General features: G+C 38.8%; 1 protein-coding gene across 2 annotated transcripts in view; it reads left to right on the forward strand.

Annotated features, from left to right (window-relative positions):
• The window catches only part of LCLAT1 (lysocardiolipin acyltransferase 1), a 156627-nt gene that overhangs the window by 43698 nt on the left and 89264 nt on the right, over positions 1-23665 (forward strand). For both annotated transcript variants that reach the window (XM_069072141.1, XM_069072140.1), the window contains one exon: positions 13665-13863. In XM_069072141.1, the coding sequence (XP_068928242.1) occupies positions 13665-13863 (199 nt within the window). The remainder of the gene's footprint in view (positions 1-13664; positions 13864-23665) is intronic.

The raw sequence follows: 23665 nt of genomic DNA on the forward strand, positions 1-23665 counted from the left end.
CAGTCAACATCTGGGTTTCCACATCTGGGTTTTTCAAAGCCAGGGCGCCCTGGACAACGGCTTCCCAGAATACAGATCAAATCACAGAACACTTCTCAAAGTGAGCCCCCAAAACAAAGCCTCACATCAGGGCTTATATAGCCTTCTCCTGGCTCAGAGAATGTAACAACCTTATTGACCCACTGGCCAATCAAAAAGTATCTACTGAAAAACAAGCCTCCCTCCCCAGGCTTCAGGTGCACTTTAGCCTAGGGGCAGGGAAGATCTTCCAAATTTGCATTCCCATTACAAGTCCTTACTTCCAGTACTTAACCAGAGTGATTGCTTCTTCAAAAACACCCAGAATTCTCTCTTGGAATCAGCTAAAGACAGTTTAAATGGGTTCAATGATATCATCTTGATGTGGGAAGCCTGGAGTCTGGACTGCAGAGTCCTTTTAGGGTAGCAGCTACGTTTAGGTAGCAGGTAGCCTACCTTATCTCCGAATGAGCAAAAGGATGAATCATGTTGCCATAGTAGATCCCAGATGTAGCAAAAGAGTATAATGGAAAGAATATGAGATTTTAAATTTGAACATCTGGAATATACATCTAATAAGATCTACTTCTTATTAAAGCCTGTGTGTACTATTGGGCAAGTCATGGAACCTCGGGACTTTATATGCAAAGAGAAGGAGATCTTTGTGTCCATTCTAGTTCTAAATCCTATGATAAACTATGAGAAGGATTGGTGAACACTCCCAGAGATAATACATGGTTCAGAGCTACATCTGTCTTTATCTGTTGACTTTCTGTCATTCTCACCTTCTGTCATATATCTCTTTGGTGCCCTCCGTTATCCCACTTTTCCTCTACATTTCTTTGTTGAATATTTATTCATATCCATCATGTTTTTCCCACTCTCCTTTTGGGGTGACCCTCAACTTCAGATCTTTGAAGACTTGTATTCTAGGACTTAAGGCTATACCAGGAGAATATTACTGTTTAAATATTACCAGGAGAATATTGCTGTTTAAAAGGTGGACCTTTGTCTTTGAAAAGTTTAGGGTTATTAAAAAAGCACTTTTCTTAAAAGCAACTCAGCTTGTTTTCCTTCTATTTAATTTGGGACTCAGTTCATTATCTATCTGGAGTGACTGTTAAACAGTACACTGTGGCTCTAGAGTATGTTGATAGATTAGTTTTATCAGTTAATGATAGCATTTATATGGCACCTACTTTTTTTTTTTTGCTTTTTGGAGAGGGGAGGGCAGGGCATTTGGGGTTAAGTGACTTGCCCAAGGTCATATGGCTAGTAAGTGTTAAGTGTCTGAGGCTGGATTTGAACTGAGGTCCTCCTGACTCCAGGGCCAATGCTCTATTCACTGCGCCACCTAGCCGCTCCTATGGTACCTACTTTTGCCAGACATTGTGCTAAGCACTTTACAAATATTCTCTCATTTGAATCTCACAATAACCCTAAGGAGTGGGTGCTATTATTACTCCCATTTTACAGTTTAGGAAACTGAAGCAAACACAGGTTAAATGACTTGCCCAGTCACATAAATAGTAAGTATCAGAGGCTGGATTTGAACTCAGGTCTTCCTGTCCAGGCTTAGTGCTTTGTTTACTATGCCATTCATTTCCCTCTCTGTATAGAGTGAATAACTATCTATTAGATAGGCAGTTGTCCACTTAACTGTGTATCAGAGTGTAAATGTTAGATTAAGTTAGTTGGATTATGTAACAGTATGTAATAGTAACTCTGATATGTTAGTTGGGCAGAACTCTTTTGAATGATGATAGATCTCCTTTAGGAGACTGCAGTATTTCAGGACTTGATGCAATCAGTACAATATCATCCTCAGGTAGGACCATCTGGGAGCCCTTGTCATCCATGGGGAAATCCTTCATCCTTTGGAACTTTGTACTAGACATCATCCACAGTGTGGCCAATGACCTTGCAAGAACCTCTTCTTAAAGACATCCCTTTATACTTGAAGACAACAACCATAACTTGCACAAGCTTTTACCCCTTTTCATTTCTTACTCCTCTGCTATGTTTTCCAGAATATTTTTTGCCATCCTCCACATACCCTTATGTTTATATTGAAGTCACTGAATATCTATCTATCATTCAGTAAGCACATATTAAGAGTCTGTTATTTGACAAGCATTTTGCTAGGCTCTGGGGTTAGTTACAACAGCAACAAAAATAAAACATTCATCACTTTGAAGGAGTTTACATTCTATAGGAGGTTTAACATGCAACTATGTGAAATATACATGAAATAAATGCAAGATAATTTTTAGGGGTGATACAAGCAGTGGTGGAGATCAGGAAAGGCTTCATGTAGGATTAGGTGTGTGAGCTGTGCTCTGAGAATGACTAGGGATTCCAAGAGGCAGAGTGTGAAAATATAGTTTAAATTTCGAAGGTCTTGTTGGCTTCTTCACAGAATGTCTCAGCCTTCTTATGTCTTCTACTACATGTTTGTACATAAGCTGCAGTTATCTTCATGGTAATCTTTTTCATCATCATCATTTGTGTCATTCATCAGCATTGCAATGTGATATGATTAAGCATCCCATGAAATTGTATTTCTCATTGCCTTTGGACACATGATAAATCAACTATGCTTTGGCACAAGTCAAATATGCCTTTATTTGCCTTTCTAAGAAGACCTATGTACCACCATTCCAGTTAGGTGCAATTTTCTTATATTTACTGTCTGGTTTCATTTGTGATAATAAACACGTGCATTTATTAAATATTTACTATGTGCCAGACAATATTCTAGGTGCTGGGAATAAATAAAAGTTTTCTTTTTTGACCTCAAGGAGCTTACATTCAAAAGGGGGAAGACAGCATATTATAAAAGGAAGCTGAAAAGCTGGAGTTGGGGGAAGAGCAGGAGGGTGGCAAATGAAGAGACAAAAATACCCAGAATGAGCTTAATTGACTTAGATGCCCACCTGAAGTGGGAGGAGCAGTTCATTCAGAAGGGACACGGACTTGAGGGTACTTTCAGTGTGTGAATTCCAGGGTTGAGTGAGCTTCTGGGTTAAGAACTGTAGCATAGTAGAGGAAGTTAGGAGTGCAGCCTAGAGAGGAATGTAATTTATGTTTTTATCTAAATTGCTGATAAAAATTTAAACCAGAACCAAACACAGATGCCTGTAGTGTTTTATTGGTGACCTCTTGCCAGGGAACCCTTAGCCACTACTCTTTGACTCCCAGCCATTCAACCAGTTTCAAATCCATCTAATTTTATTAATGCCCTCCTTTTTCTATCTTTCCTGCAAGAATAGTTTCAGGTTCTTTTGTTAAATGCTTCATTGACATAATTTCTGCAGCATTCTCCTGATCTTTCAGTTTAGTAATACTGTTCTTAAAAGAAATAAAAGGATAGTCTGGCATGACCATTTCAGAGGTGACTTCCTTCACTCTCTTCCCCAATCTTTTTTTTTTTTTTGAGACAAATCAGAATTAAATGACTTGCCCAGGGTCACAGCTAGTAAGTGTCTGAGGCCAGAATTGAGCTCAAGTTCTCCTGACTCCAGGGTCAGTGTTCTATCCACTATGCCAATTGGCTCCTCCAGTCTTCTTAAAGACCAAATACCTGTGTTTGAGTTCCTGTGACTAGTTCTTAATGACCTGCTGTCAAACCGTCTACCTAGATGACCTCTTACCAGTTACCACTTACCTGGAGTACAGGTGCTGTACTCCATCCATCTACTGAGTCATACTTGTAGAATATCCTGATGATGGATGCCTATCTTATGAACTTCTTATTTTCTACTGGGACTTTGCCCCAGTTTCTTGCATCATTCCCTGCCTTCTTTCCTCCACAGATGCTGCTGAATGAAGGTAGAGAAAATCATGTAACCATTGTGACCTGATCCATGACAAATTTACGTGACATAATCTCAACTGGGCCCTCTCTATTGCTATGCAATTTTATTCTAATTAATTTCCTATCCTACTCTCCACAGTGGTTGTTCCAGATCTTTTCATTCCTCCTCAAACCTTCCATGGTTCCTCCACCCCTCAACCTCTCAGCTGAGATATTTTTTTTGAATTAAATTTTATGTTTATTTTTACATCATTTATTTCCACAAGATTTTGAGTTACAAATTTATTCCCCATTTTCCCCCTATCCACCACCCCAAAACAGTGATCCCACTGAATATCCCCTCCTTCAATCTGCTGTCTCCTATATCTTCCCCCATTCCCCTCCGACTTTCCAGTAGGTCACGGTGGATCTCTATGCTCCAGAGCCTATATATCTTACTTCCCAGTTGCATGTAAAATAATAATAATAATAATATATTTAAACATTTGATTTTAAAACTTTGATTTTCAGATTCTTTCCCTTCCTCCCTCGTCACCCACCCTTACTGGGAAGATGAGCAATTCAATATAGGTTGTACATGTGTAGCTATGCAAAACATTTCCATGGTGGATATATTTTGAAAGATTGACTATATTTCCCTCCATCCTATCCCACCCCCCACTTGTTCTATTCTCTACTTTGATCCTGTCCCTTTTCAAAAGTGTGTGCTTCCAACTTCCCTCCCACCCAGCCTGCCCTCCCTTCCATCATCCCCTTCCCCCCTATTCTCCTGTAGGGTGAGATACCCTATTTAGTGTGTATGTCATTCTCTCCCTAAGCCAAATTCAATGAGAGTAAGGTTGACTCATTCTCTTTTGCCTTCTTGTTCTTCCCCTCCATTGTAACAATTTTCCCTTGCCTCTTCTATATGAGATAATTTACCCATTATGTCTCTTCCCATCTCCTCTCATATTCCTCTCACCTCTTAATTTCACCTTTTAACTATCATCCCTTCCTATTCAATTGGTCCTTTGCCCTCTGTCTATGTATACCTGTACACATATATACACATACTCACATATGTATTCATATGCCTATATAGACATATGTATTTATACATATGTGCATATATATATGTGTATATGTATGTGTGTGTACACATTTCTATTCCCTTCAACTATTCTCATACTGAGAAAAGTTTCATAAGTTACAATTATCATTTTTTCCATGTAGGAATGTAAATAGTTCAACTTTGATAAATTCCTTATGATTTCTTTTCCCTGTTTACCTTCTCATGCCTCTCTTGCTTCTTGTATCTGAATGTCAGATTTTCAATTCAACTCTGGTTTTTTCATCATGAATGCTTGAAAGTCTCTCTTCCACCGAATGACCATATTTTCCCCTGAACATGTGTAATGTAATGCCAAGGAAAGGCAACTTCCCAAGGTTCAAAATACCAGCATAGGCGCTCTCCATTTTATTCAATGACAAAAAACCAAGAACAGAGAAGATCAAAACATGACATCATTCAAAATACAGCATTTACTAAGTGTGATTAAATAATCTCCAAGTACTACCCCACCCCAGGACCTTCCAATCATTCAATCAATTACAAAGTCTCTGTTCTAAATACTTCTCCACCCCTAGGCTGTACCTTCATTTGGTCCATCACAAAGCACAAAAAGGTCAAAAACTCCCCAACCCTGGATCACAATTGAATCTACCCCAGAGTTACATCAAATTTAAGCACAGCACTTAATACCCAAATGGAGGTCTTTTCTTCATCTTGACAGGAGGCAAGTTCTCAGCAATCTTAATTCCTGGGGAGACAAGGCTTAGCAAGGCCACAAGATACATTGCCAGTCCCCTCATTAATTCATCCTCTGTCTGTAGAACAGTCCTAGAACCCCTGAAAACATTAGCAAAGCCCTCTCCCAGGATTTCTGTAAACATACAACAAGAAAATCCTTCTTCAGGGCTTCTGAACCAACAAAGGTTCCCAGACCCCTGCAACAACAGCACTGTCCTTCACCAGTGGACAGTATTCATTCTGTCTGCAGGACAGTCTCCAGACCCCTGCAACAACAGCACTGTCCTTCACCAGTGGACAGTATTCACTCTCTGTCTGCTGGACAGTCTCAGGGCTTCTTAACCAAAAGCCAGGTTCCAGGACTTCTTCAACAACAGGACTGTCTTTCACCAGTGGACAAATCTGGCAAAACAACATCAAAACAGACAGACAAAGTACCGGCAAAACAGCCATGTCTCCTCAGTCCTTGGCAGCTCTGGGGGGCAGGTCTCAAAAGTCCAGGGCGATTCAAACTGGCAAAACAGCAATTCTCTCAGTCTCTCTCTCAGCCTCCACGAGGTGCTGCTTCCAAAAAAGTTCTTCTGCCTCTCTCTTGTCTCTCCAAATCTTCTTCACCAGCTCTTCCCAGTTCAGGACTTTCTTTTCACATGAACAAGTCCATCCCACAGGTGGGATTAACAAGCTCTGGGTTTTAACACAATCAATTTGAAAACCAAGCCAATACAGGGGAATCTTTAATTGCCATTACTATCACAACATGATACTCAGTTTTGCTGAGTAGGTGATTCTTGGTTTTTATCCCAGCTCCTTTGACCTCTGGAATATTATATTCCAAGCCCTTCTATTCCTCAATGTAGAAGATACCAGGTCCTGTGTTATCCTGATTGTGTTTCCATAGTATTTAAATTGTTTCTTCCTGGCTGCTTATAATATTTTCTCCTTGATCTGGAAATTTTGGAACCTGGCTGTAATATTTCTAGGAGTTTTCTTTTTGGGATCTTTTTCAGGAGGTGATCGGTGGATTCTTTCAACCTCTATTTTGCCCTCTGGTTCTAAAACATCAGGGCAGTTTTGCTTGATAATTTCTTGAAGGATGATTTCTAGGTTCTTTTTTTGATCATGGCTTTCAGGTAGTCCAATAATTTTTAAATTACCTCTCCTGGATCTATTTTCCAGATCAGTGGTTTTTCCAATGAGATATTTTACATTGCCTTCTATTTTTTCATTTGTCTGAATCTGTTTAATAGTATCTTGATTTCTCATAGTCACTAGCTTCCATTTGCTCCATTCTAATTCTGAAGGAATGATTCTCTTCAGTGAACTTTTGAGATTCTTTTTCCATTTGGCAAATTCGGCTTTTTAAGGCATTCTTCTCCTCATTGCCTTTTTGAGCCTCTTTTGCCATTTGAGTTCGTCTGTTTTTTAAGGTGTTATTTTCTTCAGTCAGGTTGTTGACTCCCATTTCATAATTTTCTTGCATTGTTCTCATTTCTCTTCCCAATTTTTCCTCCACTTCTCTTATTTGGTTTTCAAAATCCTTCTCAAGCTCCTCTGTGACCTGAAACCATATTTTTCTTGGAAGCTTTTGGTGCAGGAGTTCTGACTTTGCTGTCTTCCTCCTGTCCCATGCTTTGATCCTTTTTGTCCCCCAAATAGGAGTGTAAAGTCAAATTGCTGTGTTTGCTTTGCTTCCTTTACTTGTTCATGTTGCCACTCAATTACTTGACTTTTGAGGTTTTTGCCACAGTAGAACTCTGCTACCAAAGATGGGAGCTTTGTTCCAAATTGCTGGGTTTTATCAGAAGCAGGAGCTATTATTTGGGTGCCCTCTCTGAAGCCTCCACACACTCTGGCAAACTGGTCACACACCCCAGGACCTCCACCCTAGACAGTGATCCAGAACCAAGCAGGTTAAAGCAAGAGTGATTGCCCCTTAGCCTGATTGCTAGTCTCCCTAAAATCTGCAGGCCAGGAGCTCTGAAGCAGCCATGTGGTGGCAGCTGCTGGGCTGCCACACCTCAGATGCTTCTCCCTCTAGAGGATGACGGCTGGACTGCACTCCCAGACTCCCAGTTCCCAAAGACCACACTGCACTGACCACTCACTTTGTCCTTAGCATCTACAGGTTGATAAATCTGGAGATCACCACAGCTGCTGGTGATCTGAAGTCCCTCCTGGTTTTGGCTGCCCTGAGGCTAAAACCTCTGACTCATGGGGGAGGGGGTGGCGCTGTGCAGGGGAGAGGCTGTGCTGGGCTCCCAGCGCTCCATGCTGGCCTTCCGGGGTGTCTTCAGCGGGAAGTTAGCTTCTCTCTATCATTTTGTGGGTTCTGTGCTCCAAAATTTGTTTGCAGTATTTTTTTTTTACAGGAATTGGAGGAGGTGGAAGGGGGAACCTCATTGAAGTCCTGTTTCTATTCAGCCATCTTGGCTCCACCCCCCTCAGCCGAGATCTTTGCCTCATATTTTATGAAAAAAATGAGGCCACTTTCTGTGAACTCCCTCTCCTCCCCCTCTTCCACATCTCCTATCACTCAGATGTTTTCTGCTATTTTCTCCTCCTTTGTCTCTCTCTCATGTAATGAAGTAACTTCTTAACCAAAGCTAATCACTCTACCTGTTTAAGTGATCCCATTTGGTCTTATTCTATCAGATTGCTTGCCACTTCTGTCAGCTCTACTTTGTCACTTCTTTTTCTTTTTTGAGGGAGGAAGGCAAGGCAGTTGGGCTTAAGTGACTTGCCCAAGGTCACCCAGCTAGTAAGTGTCAGGTGTCTGAGACCTGATTTGAACTCACTGAACCAGTGCCCCATATAGCTGAACATAGCTGCCCCATCACTTATTTTCAGTCTCTCCCTGTCTACTGATTTATTTTCTACTGTCTATAAATATGCCTATCTCTCCTCCATCCTTAAAAAAATAACCCCTTCAATTGATCCTTCCCTTCCAGCTAACTTTCATCCTTTATCTCTTCTATCATTTGTAGCAAAACTCCTTGAAAAGGCCATCTATAATAGGGACTTCCACTTTCTCTTCTTACTCTTTTCTCTATCTCTTGTAATCTGGTTTCTGACCTTATCATTCCACCAAAACTGCTCTTTCCCAAAGTTAACAGTGATCTCTTAGTTGCCAAATACATTAGCCTTTCTTCAGTTCTTATTTCCTTTGACCTCTCTGTAGTCTTTGAAATTGTGTTCACCTTTTGTTGATATTTTCTTCTATCTAGCTTTTCAGAACACCGATCTCTTCTGATTTCCCTCCTCTTAATCTGACCACTCCTTTTCTGTCTCCTTTGCTGGATTCAGATCCAATCCCTACCCTTTAACCATGGGTGTCCTTGAGAGTTCTGTCCTGGGCCCTCTTCTCCCTCTATTCTGCTTTTTGCTTGGTGATCTCATCAGCTTTAATTTAATTTAATTATTAAATAGGATTTAATTATTATCATTATGCTGATGATTCTCATATCTACTTATCCTGCCCCAGGCTCTCTGTTGATCTCCAATTTTGTATCTCCTGTTGCCTTTCAGACATCTCAAACAGGATTTCCAGTAGACATTTTAAGCTTAACCTGTCCAAAACAGAACTCTTATCTTTCCCTTTAAATACTTTATTTACCTTCTTACTATAGAGGGCAAAACCCTCTTCCCTCTCCCTTAGGCCTACAACCTAGGTGTCATCTTAGACTCCTCACTGTCTCCTACCCCTTCTAGCCAATCTGTGCCAAGGCTTGTTGATTTTATCTTTGCAACATCTCTCATGTACCCACTTTTCTCCTCTGATACTACCACCGCTCTTGTGCAGCCCCTCACTACCTCATGCCTTGATTATTCCAGTAGCTTGGCTGGTAGATCTGCCTGTCTCAAGTCTCTCCTACTCTAGTCCATCTTCCATTAGCTACTAAAGTGGTTTTCCTAACGTACAGGCCTGATCATGTCAGCCCCCTTCTTATGACCAATTGAGTCCCAATTGCACATAATATGTTTCTGTAGACCGTGTCTTAAAAACATATGTGAAAATCCTGGCTGTAGGTATGCTGTGTATTGCAACCATGCTGTTTTTTTCTCTGCTCTTTTTGGACATAGAAAGTACACAGTGGGTACAGTTAAAGGTGTCAAGAAATGAAACATATGCCTTTATGCTTCACTATGAAATAAACAGAATGAGAAAATTATATTATAATTATATGATAAAATGATAAAGTCTCCTTAGATAGTGTTTGATTAGATTGAATCCCTACTGGCTCAGCAGGAGACTCAGAAGACTCCACTCCAGAAGGTGGTTTGGTAGGTTAAAGATTTCTATCCCATTGAGTTTTTGTGTTAAGCTAAAGAAACAAATCCTGTGTGAATTCTTTCTGAACTAATGAACTCTTCTATCCTGACACTACCTCTGTGATTGAGAGATCACTTAAACTCTCTATGTACCTTAGTTTCTTCATCTGAAAATGAAGAGGTTAGAATCATGGACCTCTTAGTTCCCTTCCAGCTCTAAATCTATGATCATATGAAGCTGTAAGTCAAATGAATAAGAAAACAGTAAATTTTTTCTAGTCCTTTAAGAACTGCCCCCATCCGATCTTTTGTAATGTAAGTTATTTAGATTCTACATCTCTTTATAGAAATGTCTTTCACTGTAAGATGTTTTTGTTATTCTGACCTCATAGGGTCTGTACATGATATTGAATAGAAGTTGTCCTGCCTGGTATTAACAGTGGTGAATGTGAAGTATAAATCTGTGCTGATGAAAGAGTTCTATAACCTTCTTGTATTGGTTTTTTTCCTGTGACGTTGGAAGAATTAACAGCCACACTAGCTCATGTGGCCTGTTCCATTCCTGTGGCATCATTTAAAATATGCTTGGAGCTGTCTTTAGAATTTCTATTATGTTAAAATTGGCCTGGCCTTCAGGGCTCTGGGAAATAGTAGACAAATCTGGTAGGCCAAGCAGTCTGGTAGTTTTTGTTTTATTATTTGTTTCAAGCCATAATTCAATGAAAACTATATTCAGTAAAGGAAATTCAAGCCAAAGATATGTATATGTATATGTAACTGGAGACTAAATAACTTCCTGAATAATGAGTAATGAGTAGGTCAAAGAGTAAATCTTAGAAACAGTAAATTATCTTAAAGATCATGAGAATAGTATGCATTGGTGGGGGCTATGGGAAAATAAACCAGTATACACTTTCAGGAGCTATGAGTTGTTTTAAACCTTCTGGAAAATAGTTTGAGATTTTGTGAGCAAATTCACTAAACTGTTTATATTCTTTGTCCCAGCAATCCCACTATAGTACACATATACTGCAAGGTGGTCAAAAATAATACTTTTTATATACTAAAATATTCATAAACAATTTTTTTTATGGCAGCAAAAACCTGGAAACAAAGTAAGTAGTCACTGAGGGGGAATGGTTAAACAAATTGTAGGTTGTATAATTGTAATGGAATATTATTGAGCCATAATAAATTTGAATATGAGAAATTCAGAGAAACATGGGATGTTCAGAGAAGACTAGGGATCAAGTTAAAGTAAAGTAGGCAGAATTACACAAAATGATTATAATAGTACAGATCAGAATGTCACTAATAGGCAGATGGACCCTGATTGTCATGACATTTTTCTCCTGTTGAACAAATACTAAGGTGCCACCTCCCACTTCTTGGGTGGAGTAGAGATGGGATAATAACAGGTGCAGTGTTGGATTTACTATCTCAAGAAATCCCTTTGTTAGTTGGTTTTATTTGATTATTTTATTTATTATTTTTCTGATTAGTTTTATTTTGATTATTTGATTATATTTCCATTAGTAGTAGAGATAGTAGTTTCTTGTAATATAGGGACAGAAGGCATAAATTAAATTTTTTTTTTGGCCTTTTTGGAGGGGGGGAAGGCAGGGCAGTTGGGGTTAAGTGACTTACCCAAGGTCACACAGCTACTAAGTGTTAAGGGTCTGAGGCAGGATTTGAACTCAGGTCCTCCTGACTCCAGGGCCAGGGATCTATTCACTGTGCCACCTAGCTGCCCCTAAAAAAGTTTTTCTAAGAAATAGATCATTATATTCCTGTATATCAGAAATGTCATATGAACTGTATACCTGAAAACTAGGCATGAAAATTAGAGGCTTATAATCTTAAAGCCCTTTACTGTGCTTTCTTCAGAACATCCAAGTAGACTTGGTGAAATTAGGTACCTAATTATGAGGTGAGGTTCATCTAGCTTTTCAGGTCCTATATGAAATTTATAAGGGTAATACATTTGAGAAACAATGGACTCTACTCCTATAGGTTGGTTACAGGAAAGGTAAGGACTGGCTTGTCATTCTATCCCGAGTATGTAAATTTGAATAAGAATCATTTTATACTTTGTACTTGTGTCCCTATTGCTTAGCTTAGCCCAGTGCCTGGTACATAACAGGTGGTGAATAAATGCTTATTGATTGATCTGAGAAACATTTGAAAGAAATTGATGTTTAGTATGGCTAAGTGTGGGGGAATATATTTGACAGTCAGTCATGTGGAAGAGTGTAGTAATACTTTGTTTTAATCTCCCATATCTGTCTTCATTTTAAATGAGGACTCTCTTATGATAATGTGGAAGGATATGGAAAATAATCTAGGAGAGAAGAAAGGCATTCTTATGAGTTGGTTAGGCATTCATTAGGTGAATAACAGACATTATAGACATTGCTGAGTTATAGAACTGGTTGGTGAAGTTATGGAGACTAGAGAGCATGTTCAGTGATCAGAGATTTGTGCAGTTTGACTAAAAAGCTTATGTGTGTTGGAGGGGGAAGGGGAGAGATAATATCAAGTAATACTGGAAAGGCAGGGTAGTAGCAGACTCTTGTGGTCCTTGAGTGCTAGCAAATGAGCATGAACTTTATTTGGTGGGCACTTGGCAGCCGCTGATGATTTTTGAGCAGAGGAGTGATATCGCCAGATCTAAGTAGTAATACCACCAAATCTGTGTGTAAGAAAGATACACAGACACTCATTCTTATTTTGTTGATTGATATTTTGATTTGGTACTCTCAGTACTTGGAAAATAATGTCAGCCACAAATGATCCTTCTCCTTGCTTTCACTCTACTACCTTTATTTATTTATTTTTTTGACATTGGTCAGTTCCCTTGCCTGATAGAATCCTTAATAACTTGGTAAAACAACTTGCTTTTATGCATGTTAAGAAATTTTATTAGGTTTTGTAAAAGAGCCAAAAACTAATAGTTAAAACAAGTTTTTAAATATTTGTGAATTTAACTTCTAATCATGAACATAGTACTGAATTTCTGGTTTCAGAACTTGAGTTTCCATCTTGATTTTGGCCCTGTTTGTGTGACCTTGAACAAGTCATCTTATGTTTTTAGGCCTCATTTTTCTCCTCTGTAAAATGAAGCAGTTGGACTATATGATTTCTGAGGTTCCCTTCCAGCTATATGTTATGATTTTATGAGCCCATGCTAATGATCTTATGAGCCCAATACTTGGAAGTTCATAATGCCTTCCTTATGTTGTGTCATAGCTAGTAGGCAATTAGCCCAAAACATTCAGTAGAGGAAATTAAGATTATAAGTTAAAGTTAAGTAGCTTGAACAAGATGATAGCTATTGCAAGGGGCTGGGATGAATGTATTCTAATTCTCAGTCCTATCCATTAAATATTTTTTTGTCTTAGAGGAAGCTGTCTATCCTCATTAGATTTAAGTTGTCTATAATGTTATGTAAGTTATGAAGATAAATACCTGCTTCTGATCTGTCCTTAAGGAGTTATTGTTTTATTATATTAACAGATATTGAGATTTTTTTAGTTTTTGTATCACCTACATTTCCTTTTTTTATTCTGAGCTTGAAAAACACTAAATATAATTAGCATTTCCATATATGCTGTAAAACAGAAAAGGGTTGTATATGAAACTGAATCTTTATTATGTATAACTTGCTTTTTAAAAATAATATAAAAAGTTCAACACAAAACTTTCAAAGCTGCCCTGTTTATTTGTGATTCTTTTTGGCATGACATCATAATTTTGAATTGTTTTTCTTAGGCATTGCTGGAGACCATATTTTGTGTAAAAGTGATTATAACAGGCGATGCCTTTGTTCCTGGGGAAAGAAGTGTTATTATTATGAACCACCGGACAAGAATGGATTGGATGTTTCTGTGGAATTGCCTGCTGCGATATAGCTACCTCAGACTAGAGAAAATCTGCCTCAAATCCAGTCTCAAAAGTGTTCCTGGTTTTGGTAAGTTGTTTACATATTTTGTTAAAATAAATAATGCACGAATGGCAAATATATAGTAATATTCCCACATCATAGTTTCACTTGTTAGTAAGTTCTACTTGGATCTTAAGACCTTTTCCATTTTCCCTTACTAATGCAGAAGTATTTTTTAGAATCTTTTTCCATAGCATATCATGACTAGAAGATAATTTTTTATTATCCTTTAAAGAAATCTTTAAACAGTGACAGGGTAAAGGTTCTACAGTTTGCCAAATTTTAAGTGGTTGCTTGTGTGACCATTTGCATAGATTATCAATCTTTGTATTGTATAGAATTGATTGTATAGAATATCAATCAACTATGCTTTATGCTTTCTGCATTTACATTTGTATAGTGTCCAGAACCTAATCTAGGCTGATAAAATCCTCAATATCCATTTTAGTAATATAAAGTAAGTAGTCTTCAGCAGGTATAAACTGAATGTCAAGTGTATTTCAGAATTGCTTTTGTTTTGTTTTATACAGTGTTGCTGCTTTAGTCTGTACGCTGTGTTTTAGTACCCTAAATCATACCATTCACAGAAAACCCCTTTTGTTTTACATCAGACAGCAAGTAGGACCATCCCAACACTGGATATTTATCAAGTATAGTCCTTTTTGGAGGGGGTGGGGAATACTTAAAAGCAAGCAGTTTGAAAAGCAAACAGAAAGTACCAAATCCAGCAATTGCTATACAGTGCTGTCTTTATTATTCTCTATTCATTTTACCTTTATATTCCCACTGTTCAATCCCATTCTGAAGATTTTTGCATCTAAAGAAAACCATTCATGGCCCTGTTAATAGTGAACTGAAACTTTGGTTAATGTTTTGAGGACTTTCTTAGGCCACATGCCATCTTCATAGTTGATAAAGAAACTTCTCTATAGAGAATTGTTATTGTAGTTGTCTCCAGGTTTTCTGTATTATTTCCTCCTTCATCAGTTGAGTTGGAAGGCAGAAGTGATTTTTGCTGATACACTTTGCTAATGGAAAGACAAGGGTTGCACATTGTTATGGATAAAAGGCCTATGTTTTCCAGTTTATTAATTTCGTTACTTTTTTGACTAATCATAGGCATGGATGGATTTAGTCTGTAGTAGTAGGAGTATTCACATCTTTGAGATTATGAGCTCATTGAAATACCCATGACATGTTAATTCATCATTCATGAGTGACCTTAGTAACACACTGCATATCTGGAAAAAAGGCTAAAAAAATGTGTTAACTTCTTCAGATTTTTCTAAACGAAATCTGTTGATAATGTATCTCTAGTGCCATAATTTTAAAAATGTGAAGGCCATTTTATGCTCCATGGTAACAGAAAACCAACCACCAAGCCTAAAATAGAATTGCATGATCAGCCCAGATGTGGCATTATTATTAAAGCACTGTTGTGAAGAAAGAACTGGATTAGAGTCTGAAGATTTGGGACTGATTTCTAGCTCTTCTTATTGCTCTTGTTATGGTGGCCAACTTACTTTAAGCTTTCTAAGTCTTATTTTCCTTGTATATAAAATACATGCTTTGGACTAGAGGGTACTTTAAAGTCCCTTCCAAATCCACATGAGCTATGATCTTCTTACTTGAAATGCTGTATGATACTATCATCAGCATATTTGTGCATGTACTTGATAATGAAGAAAAATGATGAGGAGAGAAGAGCCCTAATATACCACAGTTGTGAGGAATTTCAATGAATATGTTGACAGCAGTGATGGACTATAATAAAAAATTCCATCACATTACATGGAATTAGATATACCAGTGGTCTGCTCTTCAGCTTGTTCCAACTCTCATCTCATCATCGGGAACTCTATCTTCCACTTATAATAAGAAGATGTTTTATTCAAGCCATGATTGAGGTGTCTTATCAGTTCAAATCATTGTTTTGCAGTGGTGTAACTGAAAATCCTCTTTTTAGGTTGTGCTATGTACATGGAAATATCCTCCTTTTTTTTTTTGTCTTTATGTATTGAAATGCAATGTGAATAAAGAATTAAAATTAAAAAGTTACTGCACTTACATGTGGTCCTGAATAGTGAACCACCCCGTGATATGTTCCAAATTTTTAGTAATAATACCAAGTCAAGAATAATCTATTAAGGACTTACTATGTACCAGGCACTATACTAAGTGCTGGGATTCAAATTTAAGCAAGAAGAAAAACACTTCATCTTCTTGAGGAGCTCACATTCTAATGGGGGGAGACAGTACATAAAAGGAAGTTGTTGAAGGTTGAGGGGGTAGGATGAAGGAGAGGAAGAAGAAGTCCAGAGAATCAGGATTAGGCCCACAGAGGAATGAAGAATAAGCATGGCTGGCTTAGGGACTATTAAAATGGAAGTTCGGGGAGGAAATAACTTGTCAGAAGAAGGGACCAAAGGCAGAGATCTTTTTCAGAATGAGAAGGCAGCGGGGTTGGAGGGATCTGCAAGGAGAAGGCTCCTGGAATGTGGTGCTAAAGGCAACTTCCTGGGTGAGATGACTGCCGAGGTACAGGTAACTCTTGAACATGTTTATAATCATGTGGAAAGGAGTCCATTAGAAAGAGAAAAATGGAAGATTTGTAACAGAACAGATTATTGTTCAAAGAATCACCAGGGATGTTTTCAAGGGTAGGTGAAGCTAGTAAGTAGCCTTATCAAAGAGTGTGGGGGGAGTACCTCTTCCTCTGTCAGATGGTCTTAACCTTTTCAGGAATTGCTATATAGTTGAAGTCTTAAGGAGGATACAATTTTAGAACATTCTCTGTGAGGAATGAGACACAGTACAGTGTGCAGGATGATTTTTGAGTAGCTTTGTATTTATATCCAGTTATCTTGTAGTGAGTAAAGTGCATTTTGTGACTTTTTCCTGTGATGTTTGTTATTCGTCATTAGAATATATAAAATGGAGGAAAGGGGCGGCCAGGTAGCACAGCGAGTAAGAGCACCGACTCCAGTGTTGAGAAGACCTGGAAGATCGAATCCCGGGCTCAGACACTTAGCACCCACCCAGAAACACCTGGCCGTGTAACCTTGAGCAAGTTACTTAACCCCAATTGCTTAGGGGCGGCTAGGTGGCTCAGCAAGTAAGAGCACCGGCTCCAGTGTCGGGATGACCTGGATCAAATCCGGGCTCAGATACTTAGTACCACACCCAGAAATAACTGGCCATGTAACCTTGAGCAAGTTACTTAACCCCAATTGCTAAAAAAAAAAAAAAAAAGAAAATGGAGGAAGGTTATAGTCTCCCAATGAGGTTTACTAGGTTAGGAGTGGCAGAAGCCTCAGCTGGCCAAGTGGATTGAGTAGGAGGGTTTGCAAAGGGGTCTAGCCTGGTGGTTAGTGGGTGGTTGGTGTCAGTGCTGTTTAAGGAGGCAGATGAAGTAAGAACTAACGCAAGAATTAAACCTGCTTTAGTAGGTAGAGGGACAGAAACTGGATATCATGATAAGAGCAAGAGTTTTTTATTAGGGCTAAGAGAGGGAGATTTAAGAATAGGATGTCATAGAGTGTAGACTTTGTAAAATAAGGACATTTGAAGCACAATTTCTTTAGATGGTGAGTATTAAGGTATGATAATACTGATATGTATCTGATCAAGTGGAGAAGTAGGGTCATGAAAAATCAGTTTGCTTGGTGATGTGAGGATAAAGAATTTTATGTTCAGAATGTTAGTGGAGTGTAGTCATTAATATGAATATCTTAAAGACCTTAAAGATGAAGTAAGAAATGAGTCAGAGATAAAGAGTGTGAATCAGGTGCTAAAATCATTAAAAAATTTGGAAGGGTGACATATAGGTCATTCTCAGAGAAACAAGGTTGGAGAAAAAGAATGGCATGGACTTTGGTTGAAAGGTTTACTAAGGAATGAATGTAAAGTATTTCACAAAATTTCTCATATTGTAGTCAAGATGAAGTGATGTGGGCTAGATGGTAATAAAATTAGGTTGATTTGGAATTGCTCAATTGATCCTGAGTGAATAGATCCAAAGAGTAGTTTTTAATCAGTTATAATTGTGGAAGGGAAGTCTCAACCTATCTATTTTGTGCCAATCTTTTTATTATTTCTGACTTAGGTGAGGCACAGATGGCATACCTATCACAATTGCAGATGACAGAAAGCTAGCTGTAGAGATCAGTAACATTCTGGGTGACAACCTCCAATAAGAGCTAAGCAGGCTGGACCAGTTGAATCTAATCAGATGTCGTTTTATAGGAACAAATGCTTAAAATTTTACCCTTGGACTCAAAACAATCAATCAACTTCACAGGTACCAGAAGGGAAGAGGCATGGCTAGATAGCTGTTCATTTGATGGTTTAGTGAGAGACAGACAGAGAGAGAGAGAGAGAGAGAGAGAGAGAGAGAGAGTGTGTGTGTGTGTGTGTGTGTGTGTGAGTGTGAATTACAAGATCAAAGCTAATGATATCTCAGGCTACATTGAAAGCAGGACAAAGGTGGTAGTCCAATTATCCCCAGCAGACTACATCTGGAGTATTGTGTTCAGTTCTGGAAGAGACATTTTAGGAAAGACATTGGTAACACCAGAGTGTCCAAAGGAAGTTGACTAGGATGACAAAGGAAACTTGATTCATTCCGTTTAAATATAGGTTAAATGACCTGTTTAAAAAAATTTTCTTTTTTTCTTTTAAAACTTATACTCCGGGGCGGCCAGGTAGCACAGCGAGCAAGAGCAGCGGCTCCAGTGTCAGGATGACCTGGGGATCGAAACCGGGCTCCAACACTTAGCACCCACCCAGAAACACCTGGCCGTGTAACCTTGAGCAAGTTACTTAACCCCGATTGCTTAAAAAAAAAAAAAAAAACAACTTATACTCCACCCTGATTTAGCAATATCAACAAAACCTCAAAAAGCAACATATGACACAAAATGTATATTATTTCAAAATAATATTTTTATTAAACACATAATATTTAAATAACTGAGTAATATGTCAATATATTAAAATTTATATGTAACATAGAATTCATAAACTTGCAAAGGTAAGCAAAATAAATTCTCACATGAATTTCATCACTTCACTGTTAGAATGTGACATGTTGTAATGCTATGCACGAACAACTTTTCAGAAGATGCTACTGTGAACAGCTTTTAAGGTTCTGATTATACAGTATAGTGAACACTCTATTCAATAACAAATCAACCAAAACATTCACAAAAAATCAAGGTACAGCATTCACAATATTACAACTTAAATCACAGAAAATCACAATATAGTATTCACAACAGCTTATCATTAAAATGGCCCCATAGTTTTCACCAAAGTGGTCATAATATTTAGAACAAAGAACAATCATATCAAAGTACATTAGTCAAAGTCTTCCACTCATGGGGCACATTAAATTAGGTCAATCAGTCACTTATTCATCTCTGCTATCATTAATCACTAAGCACAATCATTAGAAAATACACAAACCCTCTACCCCTAGGTCACTAGTAAACTACAATTTCATCATTACTCAGTACCCAAGGAGAGGTCTTTTCATCTTGACTTGGGGCTGGTTCTCAGATTCCCTGGATCCCCTTCCATGGTCCCAGATTCTACCTGGATTCACCAGACTGTCACCTGGATTAAGTAGCAGACAGCTCCCAGTTCCTTGTCCAGCTCTTTGGGCAGGTCTTGCTCCATGCCGAAGTTCACAGGGTCTGGTCCATGTCAGATCCTTCACCATTTCTGCTCCAGGGAATTCAAGGCTCAACCAAGCCACAAACAAAGTCTCAGCATCCCAGTCATGTTTCCTCAGTCTTCTCCTGGGCTCCTCTGTCACCTGGGTTCCTGGGCTTCTGGGCTCCTCTTCAGAACAGCTTCTCCCACCAGATTCTTGTCCCAAGAAATTCTGACTGTGCCTCTCTGGGACTTTTCTTATATATACAGCATTAGCTACTTCCTGTTTCAGCCAACCCCATCCTCTTATGTCAGGAACAGGGGTTCATACCTTCTATTTCTTTCACAGAGGCTTGTTACTAAGTGCTAAGTACCTGCTTACATGTCAGTGCAAAGGGGTCAAATTACATTACCATTACATGTTTCATCTTCCGTTTTCTGGATTCATGGTTTATCATTGCATTGATCAGAGTTCTAGAATCTTTCAAAATTGTTTCTACTTTATGATATTGTTGTCATTTTATAAATTGTTCTAGATCTGCTTACTTTGTTTTGCATTGGTTAGAGAAGTCTTCTCAGTTTCCTCTGAAATGATCCAATTCATCATTTCTTAAAGCACAGTAATATTACATTTATAGGCCACACTGTACTTAGCCATTCCACAATTGACTCCTTCTTAGTCTTTGATTTTTGACCTCTTTCTCTCTTCCTCATATGGTTATTGATATCTTGAATTTATTCCTTTAAAAATTGCCTCTTTTCAGGTGGCTAGGTGGTGCAGTGAATAGAGCACTGGCCCTGGAGTCAGGAGGACCTGAGTTCAAATGTGGCCTCAGACACTTAACACTTACCAGCTGTGTGACCTTGGGCAAGTCACTTAACCCTAATTCCCCCCTCTAAAAAGCAAAAAAAAAAGAAAAGAAAAGAATTTGCCTCTTTGCATCCTGTGACCATTTATGTATTAGGAGATGGCTCAGCATCTTATGAATTTGACTCTGTGTATTCTCAGTGGCTTCCCCAATATCTGGAATGCTTCCCTTCCTCATCTCTGCTACCCAGCTTGTCTGGCTTCCATTAGGTCTCAGCTAAAATCCCACTTCTGCAAGAAACTTTCCTCTGCCACTCTTAATAGTAGTGCCTTTCTTCTGAAATTACTTTCAGTATACTTTGTATTTATGTTGTTTGTACTTAGGTATTTACAGTCTCTCTCCACCATTAGAATGTAAGCTCCTTAAGGACAGGGATTATTTTTTCTTTCTTTGTATTACCAATTCTTAGTACAGTGCCTGGGATATGTTGTTGTTCAATTGTGTCCAACTCTTTGTGACCCTGTAGACTGTTGCACACTAGTGTCATCCATGGGCTTTTTTTTTTGGCAAGGATACTGGAATGGTTTGCTATTTCCTACTCCAGTGGATTGAGGCAAACAGATGTTAAGTGACTTGCCCAGGATCACACAGCTAGTGTCTGAGGCCACATTTCAACTCAGGTCTTCTTAACTCCAGGCCTGATGCGCTATCCAGTGAGCCTTCTAGCTGCCTGCCTGGCACATAGTAAATGCTTAATAAATGCTTGTTGACTAAGTGACTAGCTCCAATTCTATCCTACTGACTGTTAACCAAAGTAATTTTGCTTTAGGGCCAATTTGATCATGTGAATCACTTATTCACCCAGCCCTGGAGCTTCCTATTGCCTGTAGGATAAAATATATACTCCTCTTTTAAAACCATATATAATCTGTCCCCAATCTGTTTTTCCAACTTCATTGAACATTACTTGCCATTGAAAATTACGTACTGTAGTCCAGCCCTTCTCTCTTGACCTTTCTTGTCCTCACTCCCTGCATTCCATTTATTCTACACCAACTACTGCGTCAAGGAGAATCCTTTTCTTCCTTTGAGATGCATCTCAGGTACCCTCTTCCACATGAAGCCCTTCTTCATCTTCCAACTGTTAGTGCTTTAACTTATTTATATGTACTTATACATTTTATATTTATACTATATATATTTTATTATATATTTGTTATGTCCACCCTTAGAATGTAAGTTCATTATGAGTAGGGATTGTTTTCCTTGTACTTGTATCCCCAGTTCAGTGCCTTATTGATTCATTGAGTCCTTGTCTGTTCCAGTAATCCTTTTTCTTTTTTAAACTCTTATCAAATGTTTTTCATGACTGATTATTAGTTTGAGTTCTGGAAGTGCTTTGCTATTCCCCCTTATGCTTAACTGTTAACAAAAGTTTTTTTTGTTTGTTTTCTTAATGGAGATGTTAGAACCAATTGATAAAGTCTACTTTTGTGATTAACTATATGCATTACTATTTGCCTGTTGAAGTCTAAATCACCTGAAGCAAGGCTAGCTGACTGTGATAGTAATGGCAATTAAAGATTCCCCTGTATTGGCTTGGTTTTCAAATTGATTGTGTTAAAACCCAGAGCTTGTTAATCCCACCTGTGGGATGGACTTGTTGATGTGAAAAGAAAGTCCTGAACTGGGAGGAGCTGGTAACGTAGATTTGGAGAGACACAGGAGAGAGGCAGAAGAACTTTTTGGAAGCAGCACCCTCGTGGAGGCAGAGAGAGAGACTGAGAGGATTGCTGAGGGCCACTTTGAATCGCCCTGGACTTTTGAGACCTGCCCCCGGAGCTGCCAAGGACTGAGGAGACATGGCTGTTTTGCTGGTACTTTGTCTGTCTGTTTTGATGTTGTTTTGCCAGATTTGTCCACTGGTGAAAGACAGTCCTTTTGTTGAAGAAGTCCTGGAACCTGGCTGTTCACTAAGAAGCCCTGAGACTCTCCTGCAGACAGAGAGTGAATACTGTCCACTGGTGAAGGACAGTGCTGTTGTTGCAGGGGTCTGGAGACTGTCCTGCAGACAGAGTGAATACTGTCCACTAGTGAAGGACAGTGCTGTTGTTGCAGGGGTCTGGGAGCCTTTCTGTTGGTTCAGAAGCCCTGAAGAAGGATTTTCTTGTTGTATGTTTACAGAAATCCTGGGAGAGGGCTTTGCTAATGTTTTCAGGGGTCCTAGGACTGTTCTGCAGACAGAGGATGAATTCATGAAGGGATTGGCAATGTATCTTATGGCCTTGCTAAGCCTTGTCTCCCCAGGAACTAAGATTGCTGAGAACTTGCCTCCTGTCAAGATGAAGAAAAGACCTCCATTTGGGTATTAAGTGCTGTGTTTAAACTTGATGTAACTCTGGGGTAGATTCAATTGTGATCCAGGGGTGGGGAACTTTTGACCTTATTGTGCTCTGTGATTGACAAATGAAGGTACTTTACCTATGTTTGGAAACTAATCTCCATTTGAGAAGTGGGGTTTTGTGGTGGACCAAAGGAAGGTATAGCCTAGGGGTGGAGAAGTATTTAGAACAGGGACTTTGTAATTGATTGAATGATTGGAAGGTCCTGGGGTGGGGTAGTACTTGGAGATTATTTAATCACACTTAGTAAATGCTGTATTTTGAATGATGTCATGTTTTGATCTTCTCTGTTCTGGGTTTGTTACTGAATAAAATGGAGAGCACCTATGCTGGTATCCTGAACCTTGGGAAGTTGCCTTTCTTTTGGCATTACATTACACTGACATCTTTAGATTTCTCACTAACCATGATAAAACTCAAAGTCTCACAAACATAGAAGAGAGTTAGTTGTAGATTGGAAAGGGATTGAGGTGGTTGGTTAACCCAGCTCCTAGCCTTTGTATAAATCCTGTTAGTCTTTGACTTTCCTCCTGTTTTACTGCTCTTCCTCTCCTTGTCTTCATCTAAATTAAAATTCATTAAAACCTTTTAATTCTTTGCATTATCTCTTAAATCCACCCTTTCTAGTCTGCTTCTGCCACCTACTTCATGTCTTTTATTTCTTCTTCCATCTATAACAATTATCTAACAGTCTATCTGCTGTCCCCTCTTACAGTCATTTAGGTGCCACTGATTTACCATTATAAGGCTCTGATGCTTAGGTCACTCATTATAAATTATTCAGGTTCACACCTTTAGAACCCACTTGGGATTAATCTAAAATCATAGGCAATTTCTGGGGTTATTGCATCTGATTTATCCTTTAGACAGATAGGTTGCTTGGGAGCTCCTTGAGAATTCCACTTTCCCAATGGCACAAATGGACCAGACTTTACCTTTACCTCCTGTGCTTCCAGCCTTCTA

Source organism: Petaurus breviceps, unplaced genomic scaffold (assembly GCF_028583685.1).
Source record: "Petaurus breviceps papuanus isolate PSGF00001 unplaced genomic scaffold, PetGlider_PUasm1.0 90845, whole genome shotgun sequence".
NCBI lineage: Eukaryota > Metazoa > Chordata > Mammalia > Diprotodontia > Petauridae > Petaurus > Petaurus breviceps.